Source organism: Bombina bombina, chromosome 6 (assembly GCF_027579735.1).
Source record: "Bombina bombina isolate aBomBom1 chromosome 6, aBomBom1.pri, whole genome shotgun sequence".
NCBI lineage: Eukaryota > Metazoa > Chordata > Amphibia > Anura > Bombinatoridae > Bombina > Bombina bombina.
Genome location: NC_069504.1, coordinates 338,378,100 through 338,390,308, shown reverse-complemented (window position 1 = coordinate 338,390,308; position 12,209 = coordinate 338,378,100). Strand labels below are relative to the sequence as shown.

The following is a 12,209-nucleotide window of genomic DNA, read 5'->3' as shown; positions in this document are numbered from 1 at the left end:
CGAAATGGGTTGCAGGAGGTAACCTTGCTGTACAAAAATCTTTTTAAGCAAACCCTCCAATTTTTTATCCATAGGATCTTTGAAAGCACAATTATCCTCGATAGGGATAGTAGTGCGCTTGTTTAGAGTAGAAACTGCCCCCTCGACCTTAGGGACTGTCTGCCATAAGTCCTTTCTGGGGTCGACCATAGGAAATCATTTTTTAAATATAGGAGGGCGGACAAAAGGTATGCCGGGCCTCTCCCACTCCTTATTCACTATGTCCGCCACCCGCTTGGGTATAGGAAAAGCGTCGGGGGTGCACCGGAACCTCTAGGAACTTGTCCATCTTGCATAATTTTTCTGGAATGACCAAGTTGTCACAATCATCCAGAGTAGATAACACCTCCTTAAGAAGTGCGCGGAGATGCTCTAATTTAAATTTAAATGTCACAACATCAGGTTCAGCCTGTTGAGAAATTCTACCTGAATCTGAAATTTCCCCATCTGACAAAACCTCCCTCATGGCCCCTTCAGATTGGTGTGAGGGTATGACAGAGCAATTATCATCAGCGCCCTCCTGCTCTTCAGTGTTTAAAACAGAGCAATCGCGCTTTCTCTGATATGTAGGCATTTTGGATAAAATATTTGCTATGGAGTTATCCATTACAGCCGTCAATTGTTTCATGGTAATAAGCATTGGCGCGCTAGAAGTACTAGGGGCCTCCTGCGTGGGCAAAACTGGTGTAGACACAGAAGGAGATGATGTAGAACCATGTCTACTCCCTTCATCTGAGGAATCATCTTGGGCAATTTAATTATCTGTGGCAGTACTGTCCTTACTTTGTTTGGACGCTATGGCACAGTTATCACACAATTTTGAAGGGGGAGACACATTGGCTTTCATACATATAGAACATAGCTTATCTGAAGGTGCAGACATGTTAAACAGTCTTAAACTTGTCAATAAAGTACAAAAAAAAAGTTTAAAATTTAAAGTGACAGTAACGTTTTGTTTTAAACAGTGCACACTTTATTACTGAATATGTGAAAAAGTATGAAGGAATTGTTAAAAAATTACCAAATTTTCACCACAGTGTCTTAAAGCATTCAAGGTATTGCACACCAATTTTCAAAGCTTTAACCCTTAAATTAAAGAAACCGGAGCCGGTTACAATTTTAACCCCTCTACAGTCCCAGCTACAGCCTTTGCTGCGACTTTACCAAACCCAGAGGGGAATACGATACCAAATGAAGCCTTTTAGGAAGTTTTCCAACTACTTTGGGATCCTCACACATGCATCTGCATGTCTGCTCTCAAAAAGTAACTGCGCAGTAATGGCGCGAAAATGAGGCTCAGCCTACAACTGGGAAGGCCCTTCCTGACTGGAAAGGTGTCTAACACAGTGCCTGACGTTAAAAAACGTTCCCCAAGCTTACAAGTGTGAATTACAAGCATAAACATGTATAAAATGCCCAAATAAAGCAATCGATTTTGCCCATAAAAGTGTCTACCAGTTTTATAGCCCATATTAAGCCCTTTATTCTGTTTGAGACTAAGAAAATGGCTTACCGGTCCCCATGAGGGGAAATGACAGCCTTCCAGCATTACACAGTCTTGTTAGAAATATGGCTAGTCATACCTTAAGCAGAAAAAGTCTGCTAACTGTTTCCCCCAACTGAAGTTACTTCATCTCAACAGTCCTATGTGGAAACAGCACCCGATTTTAGTTACTATCTGCTAAAATCATCTTCCTCTCAAACAGATTCTTCATCTTTTTCTGTTTCAGAGTAAATAGTACATACCAGCACTATTTTAAAATAACAAACTCTTGATAGTAGAATAAAAAACTACAACTAAAACACCACATACGCTTAACCATTTCCGTGGAGATGTTGCCTGTGCAACGGCAAAGAGAATGACTGGGGTGGGCGGAGCCTAGGAGGGACTATATGGCCAGCTTTTGCTGGGACTCTTTGCCATTTCCTGTTGGGGAAGAGATATTCCCACAAGTAAGGATGACGCCGTGGACCGGAAACACCAATGTTGGAGAAATTCCAGTTTACTTCTGTTATCTAATTTGCTTCATTCTTTAGATGTCCTTTATTAAAGAAATAGCAATGCACATGGGTGAGCCAATCACATGAGGCATCTATGTGCAGCCACCAATCAGAAGCCACTGAGCATATCTAGATATGCTTTTCAGGAAAGAATATCAAGAGAATTAAGCAAATTTGATAATAGAAGTAAATTAGAAAGTTGTTTAAAATGGTATTCTCTATCTGAATCATGAAAGAAAAAATGTGGGTTTAATGTCCTTTTAAGACACAGACATTTTTACATAAACTTTCACTAGCAAGAATAAAGAATGTTCCCTTACCGCTAAATCACTGTATATGTGATCTCCAAAGTACAAAACTTTTGATCCTCGCCAGCCGGTAAGCTTCAGAAATTCAAATAAATTACCCTTTGAAAATAAAAACAACTTTATTTTAACTTTTATTTTTTTTAATTTTTTTCTTGGTTTTTAAAAAAGGCACAATTTTAAAATGTAATAGTTTTTTTGTTCGTTAACATGAATGATTGGCACCAGAAATAGTTAGACTTAGTTAATGCACACCTGCTGTAATTAGGACAAAAGCAGGTGTGCAGTGCACAGAGGCATAACTAAAATATTAAATACTCAAAAGAAAGAGGGGTTAAATCAAAAGGGAGAGGCAAAAACAACATATACCCTCCACTGATGATTTAAAAGTATACCATTGCCTGGCACAATACTAATAACGTCATATAAGAAAAATCAGTAGAATACCACCCACAAATGCTCATGAACATGTCATTTAATAATATAGTACTGACATAGATACTATTAAATATTTGCCAAATATCAACATCAAAATATAGCTAAGAATAAGCCACCTTAGCGGTATAGAACAAACACACAATTACAGCAGATGAAATATATATATATTGCTCAAAGGGTACCCTTGATACAAAAGTTATTTAGGGAGCTCCCTATGTGTAAATAGCACCTCTTCTCCGGTATCGGTTTAAATGAAATCACAATGATATTCCAATGTTAGAAATCTCCACCTCCTAAGGATTCACGGAAAGTCCTTGTGTGCAGCTGTATCCCCAATTAATAAGCAAGCAGTGAAGCGGTTAGAAGCAGTCTTCCCCAGATAGTATGTATACAGTCAGTATTATGCAAAGGCTAGGGTATAGGCAGGGTAGGTAGCAAAGCATATAGTTCTCACCCAATATGTAGAAAACTGGCATTCAGTATGTCCGTTGCAGGGGCTCAAAATGCTACTCACCTTACCCTCCTAGAATCATCCCATCTCGCTCCGTTGACTGGGGGGCCGGTTGCTTAATAACCCTTATGCTTACCAAGAGAGTTCCACATATATGATGAAAGCTGCCATAGCTGGACCTCAATCAGTTCACCTAGATCCGATGTTGGAGATTGTCCGATATATTACCAGCATCTGCTGTAAAGACGTGTAGCTGCCTTGCAAAGCTATGGCAGCTTTCATCATATATGTGGAACTCTCTTGGTAAGCATAAGGGTTATTTAGCAACCGGCCCCCCAGTCAACAGAGCGAGACGGGATGATTATATATTATTGTTGTAGGGATCTGGGGTTTATTAGCTACAGGCGTACCTCAGAGATATTGCGGGTTTGGTTCCAGACTACTGCTAAAAAGTGGATATAGCAATAAAGTCCCAATCATTTTTTTATTTCCCAGTGCATATAAAAGTTATATTTACACTATACTGTAGTCTATTAAATGTGCAATAGCATCATGACTAAAAAAAAAGTACATACCTTAATTAAAAAATACTTTATTGCTAAAAAATACTAACCATCACCTGAGCCTTCAGTGAGTCAATCTTTTTGCTGATGGTATATATGTGTATATATACATATATACACACATACACATATGTGTATTTATGTGTTTATATGTGTATTTATGTTGGAAAAATGGCTCTAATAGACTTGCTTGACACTGGGTTGCCACAAACCTTCAATTTGTAAAAAGAAAATTTATGCTTACTTGATGCATTTATTTCTATAGTCAACGGATTTCATCCTTACTTGTGGGACATCGCCTCCTGGTCAGCAGGAGGAGGCAAAGAGCACCACAGCAGAGCTGTATAAATAGCTCCTCCCTTCCCTCCCCCTCCAGTCATTCGACCGAAGTTAGGAAGAGAAAGGAAAAGCCAAGGTGCAGAGGTGACTGAAGTTTAACAAAAACAAAAAAAACCTCTCTCATAAAACAGGACGGGCCGTGGACTCATCGTATCCAAAAAGAAATAAATTTATCAGGTAAGCATAAATTTTCTTTTCTTTTTTAAGCTACGATGAGTCCACGGATTTCATCCTTACTTGTGGGATACAATACCAAAGCTATAGTACACAGATGAAAGGGAGGGACAAGACAGGGAACCTAAAAAGAAGGCACCACTGCTTGAAGAACCTTCCTCCCAAAAGCAGCCTCAGCCGAGGCAAAAGTATCAAATTTGTAAAATTTGGAAAAAAAGTGTTGAGACAACCAAGTTGCAGCTTTGCAAATCTGTTCAACAGAAGCATAATTTTTAAATGCCCATGAGGAAGCCACAGCCCTAGTGGAATGAGCCGTAATTCGTTCAGGAGGCTGCTGACCAGCAGTCTCATAAGCAAAACGGATGATACTCCTCAGCCAAAAAGAAAGAGGTAGCCGTAGCTTTCTGACCCCTACGTTTCCCTGAAAAAAACGACAAATAAGGAAGATGATTGACGAAAATCCTTAGTCGCTTGTAAATAGAACTTTAAAGCACGGACTACGTCTAAATTATGTAACAGACGTTCCTTCTTGGAAGAAGGATTAGGACACAAGGAAGGAACAACAATTTCCTGATTAATATTCTTGGTTGAAACCACTTTAGGAAGAAAACCAGGTTTAGTACATAACACCACCTTATCCGAATGGAAAATAAGATAAGGAGAATCACATTGTAAAGCTGAAAGCTCAGATACTCTTCGAGCAGAAGAAATAGCTACCAGAAATAAAACTTTCCAAGATAATAACTTAATATCTATGGAATGCATAGGTTCAAACGGAACCCCTTGAAGAACTCTATAAGAACTAAATTTAAACTCCATGGAGGAGCAATAGATCTAAATACAGGCCTGATCCTAGTCAGAGCCTGACAGAAAGAATGTACATCTGGAACATCTGCCAGACGCTTGTGTAACAAAATAGATAAAGCAGAAATCTGCCCCTTTAAAGAACTTGCTGATAACCCTTTCTCCAATCCCTCTTGGAGAAAAGACAAAATCCTTTGGATTCACACCAATAAAAGATATTTACGCCATATCTTATGGTAAATTTTCCTATTAACAGGCTTGCGTGCCTGAATTAAAGTATCTATGACCGAATCAGAAAAACCCCGCTTAGATAAAATTAAGCGTTCAATCTCCAAGCAGTCAGTTGCAGAGAAACTAGATTTGGATGATGGAAGGGACCCTGAATGAGAAGGTCCCTTCTCAATGGTAGCCTCTATGGTGGCTGAGACGACATGTCCACCAGATCGGCATACCAAATCCTGCGAGGCCACGCCGGAGCAATGAGGATCACTGATGCCCTCTCCTGTTTGACCCGAGCAATCACCCGGGGAAGGAGAGCAAACGGAGGGAATACATAAGCTAGGCTGAAAGACCAAGGCATTGCTAAGGCATCTATCAGCTCGGCCTGGTGATTCCTGGACCTGGACCCATATCTTGGAAGTTGGGCATTCTGACGAGACGCCATGAGATCCAACTCTGGTCTGCCCCATCTGAGAATCAGGTTGGAGAATACCTCCGGGTGGAGTTCCCATTCCCCCGGATGAAACGTCTGTCTGCTCAGAAAATTTGCCTCCCAGTTTTCCACCCCTGGAATGTAGATCGCTGACAGATGGCAAGAGTGAGACTCTGCCCACTGTATAATCTTGGCTACTTCTGTCATCGCTAAGGAACTCCTTGTTCCTCCCTGATGATTGATGTAAGCTACCGTCGTTATGTTGTCCGACTAAAATCTGATAAACTTGGTCAAAGCCAACTGAGGCCAAGCCAGAAGCGCATTGAAAATTGCTCTCAACTCTAGGATTTTGATGGGAAGGAGAGACTCTGAGGGAGTTCCAGACTGCCCCCCATCCTAACAGGCTGGCATCTGTCGTCACAATCACCCATGAGGGTCTGCGGAAGCAAGTTCCCTGAGACAGATGATCCAGCGACAACCACCACAGAAGAGATTCCCTTGTCTTCTGATCTAGATTTATCCGAGGAGACAAATCTGAAAAATCCCAATTCCACTGCCTGAGCATGCTCAATTGCAGAGGCCTGAGATGAAAACGCGCAAACGGTACGATGTCCATTGCCACCACCATCAATCCTATTACCTCCATACACTGAGCCACTGACGGCAGAGGATTGGACTGAATGGCTCGACATGTATACAGAATCTTTAACTTTCTGACCTCCGTCAGAAAAATTTTCATTACAACAGAGTCAATTAGAGTTCCCAGAAAGGACACCCTTGTCTGAGGAATTAAACTCTTTCCCAGATTTAAATTCCACCCGTGAGTAATCAGGAAGGATAGCACAATGTCGGTATGGAACGTTGCTAGCTGATATGATGACGCCTGGTTTAGAATATCGTCCAGATAGGGCGCCACTGCAATGCCCCGCAGCCTTAGAAACGCCAGAAGAGACCCCAAAACCTTTGTGAAAATTCTGGGCGCCGTTGCCAGACCGAAAGGGAGAGCCACAAACTGGAAGTGTCCAAAAAGGCACTTGTGATGATCTCTGTGGATAGGAACATGAAGATATACATCCTTTAGATCCACTGTTGTCATAAATTGACCCTCTTGGATCAATGGAAGAATGGTATGAATAGTTTCCATCTTGAACAATGGAACTCTGAGAAACTTGTTTAGACTCTTGAGATCTAAGATAGGTCTGAAAGTTCCCTCTTTTTTCGGAACTACAAACAGATTTGAATAAAATCCCTGTCCCTGTTCCTGAATTGGAACAGGACATATTACTCTCATGGATGAGAGGTCTCTTACACAGCTTAAGAACACCTTTCTCTTTGTCTGGTCTACAGACAACCGTGAAAGAAGAAACCTTCCTCTGGGAGAATAATTTCTGAACTCCAGATTGTATCCCTGAGATATTATATCTATTGCCCAGGGATCCTGAACATCTCGCATCCAAGTCTGGATAAAGAAAGACAGTCTGCCCCCAACTAGATCCGGTCCTGGGTCGGGGGCCAACCCTTCATGCTGACTTGGGAGCAGCAGAAGGCTTCTTGGATTGTTTACCCTTATTCCAAGACTGGTTGGGTCTCCAGGTGGACTTGGTTTGCGAATAGGTCCCTTCCTGTTTAGAGGAAGAGGGAATTTCGAAAGGAACGAAAATTACTCTGTCGACCTCTCTGTTTAAATCTTTTATCCTGAGGGAGGAGATGACCCTTGCCTCCCGTGATGTCAGAAATAAGTTCCTTCAAGTCAGGTCCGAACAAGGTCTTCCCACAATTAAGGATGAAATCTGTGTACTCATCGTATCTTAAAAAAGAAAAGAGAAATATCTGCCAAGTGCAATAAAACAAAGTATGCCTGTATTTGTAAGTCAGGGTGTACAGTTACTGGCCTACATACGCAGCTCTACCATTAGGCCAAAAGCGGTCGCCTAAGGCCTCACTTAAACAGGGGCCTCACAGTGTGTCTCTATCTTCATATGGGGATTTTTTTTATTTTTATAAACTGTTGGATAGTTGATATAGAAGCATAGGAAGTGCCTGTGAGCTTGGTCCCTAATTTTCTGCCTGTTACTACCGTTTACCCGTCGACTACATGTTACAAAATGCAGTGCTGCAAAAGGAGAGTTGTGGCTGAGGGGTTATATTGCACACCCTGCTATCCTGCATGTCTAAATGGCACCTCAGCTGTCTCCTTAGGGTGTCAAAACATCTTAGGGTGCACCTTGTGAATCGCACATAGTGAGTAGACATATGCAGGTGTGATTGAAAGGAGAAGAGTAGAGGTTAGTGTGATCAACTGGAGGATGTGAAAATTAGCCACACTGCTTGAAGAGAAGCAGGGAGCATGGGACAGTGTCTTTGAGGGAACTCCAGAGGATATTCCTGACTGTAAACTAATAACGATTAAAAAACAAATAATTAAAAATAAAAATCTGCCAGGTCTGCTATGACCTTCCTTTACTAGCTACATGCACTTTCTGTCCCTTTTCTCTCTCCTCCTTTTCACTACCCCTCTGTCTCTATAAATTCAGCAATTTTCAAGTTGTGATATTGCAGCATGTTTGTTAAATCCAGGTAATTTTTTTATGCACTTGGTGGCTCATATGTAACTGATACAAAACTAATTCAATCAGTACTATATATTACAATATCTGTAAAATATATTTGCACCTAATAATTAATATAAAAGGAGAAAAAAAAAAAAACCTGTTTGTAAGTCTGGCCCTTCTCAAGTTGGTGAATTTTATCCCACAGCAACATTCCACGATCATTGACCTTGCGAAATGGTCTAAAAGGAAATAAAGAAAAACATGTCTAAAAGATAAAAAGACTTTGATCTACAATGAAAACTATTTGTGGTTATACTACAATATTATTACCAAGTTTCAAAAATTTGAAGTCCAAAAAAAATTACTTTGCACAGTTTTTTACATTTCCATTAAGAGAAATAAATAACCACAAAATTCCATTTAATTTTTTTTTTCATGGAGAACAATCTGGTATGAAAAAACATTTTTTACCCATTTTTTACAGGAAGGCATATCTAGCTTGATGTCAAATCTTCTAGAGTAACATGAGCTGTATTAGTGTTTAGTGAATACAAGAGAAACAGAAGGTCGGTTTTGCCCATGCTCAGAAGAGGCGCAATGCAACTTACGTTCAAAACATGTCAGCTCTCTCATCTCCCTGAGGGCAAGGACTAAACTGATCATTTCTAAGCGAGGTTTTTACAAGAAAATAAGTAAGTTGCTTGCCATTTTTTTTAACACAATTTTTCTATGTTTACTTTGATTTTACCAAACGAGTACTCTTTCATATATCTTTAAGCTCTATGGAATTTGGTTATATTGTACAAATAACGATAATAATAATGATTATTATTATTAGTGAAATTTACCTGACACTACAAATAGTCTATACAGTGGTGGTTTATATCAAAGCATAAGCTGATTTACAGCTATACCTTATTGGTCAAAGCAAAGAAGAACAACACAAATTCCATCAGTTTTTTTCTGTTTCTGTTATTTTTTTGTTTTGTTTTAAATAATATTTTATACAAAGGCCTCAATCACAATCTACTGACTTTTAGCTTTCCAATCAAATTGGTTCCAGAGTTTCTCGAGTGATCACAATGCAATATTTTGTTTGTTAAAACCTTACTGCTGCAAACAAGTTTTCAACCAAAAATCTGATTCCATCCGCACTACTGCTAAACCATCTGAATGCATCTTTTAGGTTGTCAAGATGGGCAGACTCAGCCCCATTTTTCTATAGCTACATGGTTGCTTTAAAACTTTTGCAAGCATCGTTTACAATATTTATTTTAATGGTTTGTTAAAGCACCATTTCCATTTTGACTTGAACTGTAAAGAAAATGGTGACAGGTTTCTTTGCAATGGAAAAGGAGATAGAGAGGGTGCCCTCTCTATCTCCTTTTCTAACAGCTACATCCCCGCTCTCTGGGAACAAGAGGAGCTGCCTTCACATAAAGCATCGACTATTAAGATCACTGAAAACAAACGGACTCAAATTATTTTTGCTTTACAGCCATCAGCCGAGTAAGACATACTCGATAAAGAGCAAAGTACTATTTGTTAAAATATTTTTTGTTCAGGACTTTATTTTTCATTATCCATTATATATGTCTTTTTAGCCCATAACAGCGCGCCTTTGTATCCCCCTATGAGATACTATACACATTCTTTGCAATGGACTCATAATATCTTCTTATACTAGATTTTAAGATTACTTAAAATAGTCAATTGTGAACCCTCTGTCTAGTTACATTGTATCTGCCTAGGAGAGGCCTAAATGAGATTCTGTATGGGGGGGGGGGGGGTGTAAATTGGCTTTAATAATATGTACATACATAGAAAAAAATCAACTGATTGTTCAGGTATTAATTAAATTTACAGCAAAATGTTTGCTACAACAGTAAATACAATTTTAACTAGAATAACCAGATGTCTGGAAGTTAAATTTGCTTGCTTAGTTTAACAATCAAAACAAACAACAGGAAACAAGAAAACAAAAACATTATGTAGGTGGACTCAGTGGCGTAGCGTGGGGGGGGGCAACAGGGGCGGTTGCCCCGGGCGCATTATTCTGAGGGGCACTTCCAGCCTCAACTTTGCAAAGGGAAGAAGGGAGGCTAAAAATTCTGACAGGCCCCCAGCTCTGTTCTGCGACCCGTCAGGAATGTGGTGATGCCGCGACTAAGGTAAGGTGTCAGGACCAGACTTACTTATGGCCCTTTTTTTGCCTGATACTAGCAACATGCAAAATGCAGCTTAATTACGGTTCTATTATTACCCAACAATTAAGTTCCCTTCCAACAAAAGACCCAGAGCCAGAATGCCATGCATTGCCTGGGGCACTTTTTAAGGATCTCTAAGCAGAGGTGGGGGGGAGGAATCCTTAAAAAGTGCAATAAATCTCTTTCAAACCCGTGGCACTGGTGGCAGCATGGCTGGGCTCTGCCTTTCTGTTAACCCCAGTTACCTAGTTAGTGGGATGGTGGGGTGATCAGAGACCATACTTTTATGTTTGACCGGGTTCTGATTACAACTTACGCCATCTTGTCCTTGCACAAAAAAAGTATATTTGTGACAGTTGACAAAAATGAGGCCTTGTTTCCTGTATTTGATTTTTCCCCTCCATGATCTTTCTAGGGCAGAAGTAGATTTAGGGATTTGTGTGCTGTCTGGCACCATGATTGTGCTGCTCACCAGGCATTTCACTGTGTTTGTCTCCTATCAAAGAAGTCTTATGAATTCACCATCTTGAATCTATTTCTTGCTGGACTCCTGAGGTGTGGACTTTTACCGATTTTTAGGGTTTGGGTGCTCATTGCCTTTTTTATTTACATTAAACCAACCCTTACTGCATTTAAAGTAAAAAAAATAACTATAATTTGTGTTAGTAAATAAATTTAACAGCACCCCCCTAAATACCATACACCCTCCCCCCATATATGTATGTAATGCTGGGTTGTCTGTCCCATGCCCCTTTTATATTGATTACTTACAATTGTTATATTTATTAAGGTAGAATATATACCCCACTTTTATATGTCATTGGCACCCAAAAGACAGTCTGCCCAGCAGGGACAACCTTATGTAACAGCTGCCAACCTGTGTGTCCCCTTTTCCTCTTTTTAACGACTTACCAAAAACCTATTGCACCACATATACAATATGGGTTGCTGCAATGTGGGGGTGGGTGCACCCTGTGGTCTGCAGTATTTGTACCATGAAGTTTTACAGATCAGGACATGTCACCACCAGATGGGGTTAAGGGGGGCTTTCCACCCATGTGTAAAATGAGAATAAATCTTAAAATTTAATATTGTATATATTTGCCCAGCTCTAGAGAGCTGCAGACAGGGTTTGATCACAGGGGGATAGCACATAATGCTTGCATAATGCTTCACCCACTGCCTCTTGTATTGCCAATATATTATTTTCATGGCTTTGTTTGTAAGGCGCTACTGATTAGCAGCTGCTTATGACAAGGGACATATTTTGGGGATATGGGTATCATCAGCAATAACTGTTAGTTATCCAGTAAAGATGGTTAAGGGAGCATTTTGTGGGAGAGGAGACAGTGTCCCTTGCTTTATGTGATCTACCAGGCTTGGGTCTTTGCTTGGTTTGTCCCAAATGTAAGAAGCAGCATATCTAAAATGGGGTTGGAGGGGGGCGCAATACTTGCCTTGCCCTGGGCACTGATAACCCACGCTACGCCACTGGGTGGACTATAAAGTTCCTTTCTATGGTCACCAACACTTTTTACACAACTATACCCCTATACCCTATATGCACTCTAAAACGAGTTAAGAAGAAGTAAGGATAAAAGCGAAAGGAAGCAAGGGCTCATTACACTAAACCCGACAAAGCTCAGTTCATGAATCTCATTTTGAGAGAAGTTCAAATCCCCCT

At 40.2% G+C, this 12,209-nt stretch overlaps 1 protein-coding gene across 1 annotated transcript in view; it reads right to left on the bottom strand.

The window, feature by feature from the left end:
• Positions 1 to 12,209, bottom strand: part of NT5DC3 (5'-nucleotidase domain containing 3) — a 163,277-nt gene that overhangs the window by 33,908 nt on the left and 117,160 nt on the right. Inside the window, exons 10-11 of the mRNA XM_053719250.1 lie at positions 8,476 to 8,557; positions 2,361 to 2,447 (exon numbers count right to left, since the gene is read on the bottom strand). Coding sequence (XP_053575225.1) covers positions 2,361 to 2,447; positions 8,476 to 8,557 — 169 coding nt within the window. The remainder of the gene's footprint in view (positions 1 to 2,360; positions 2,448 to 8,475; positions 8,558 to 12,209) is intronic.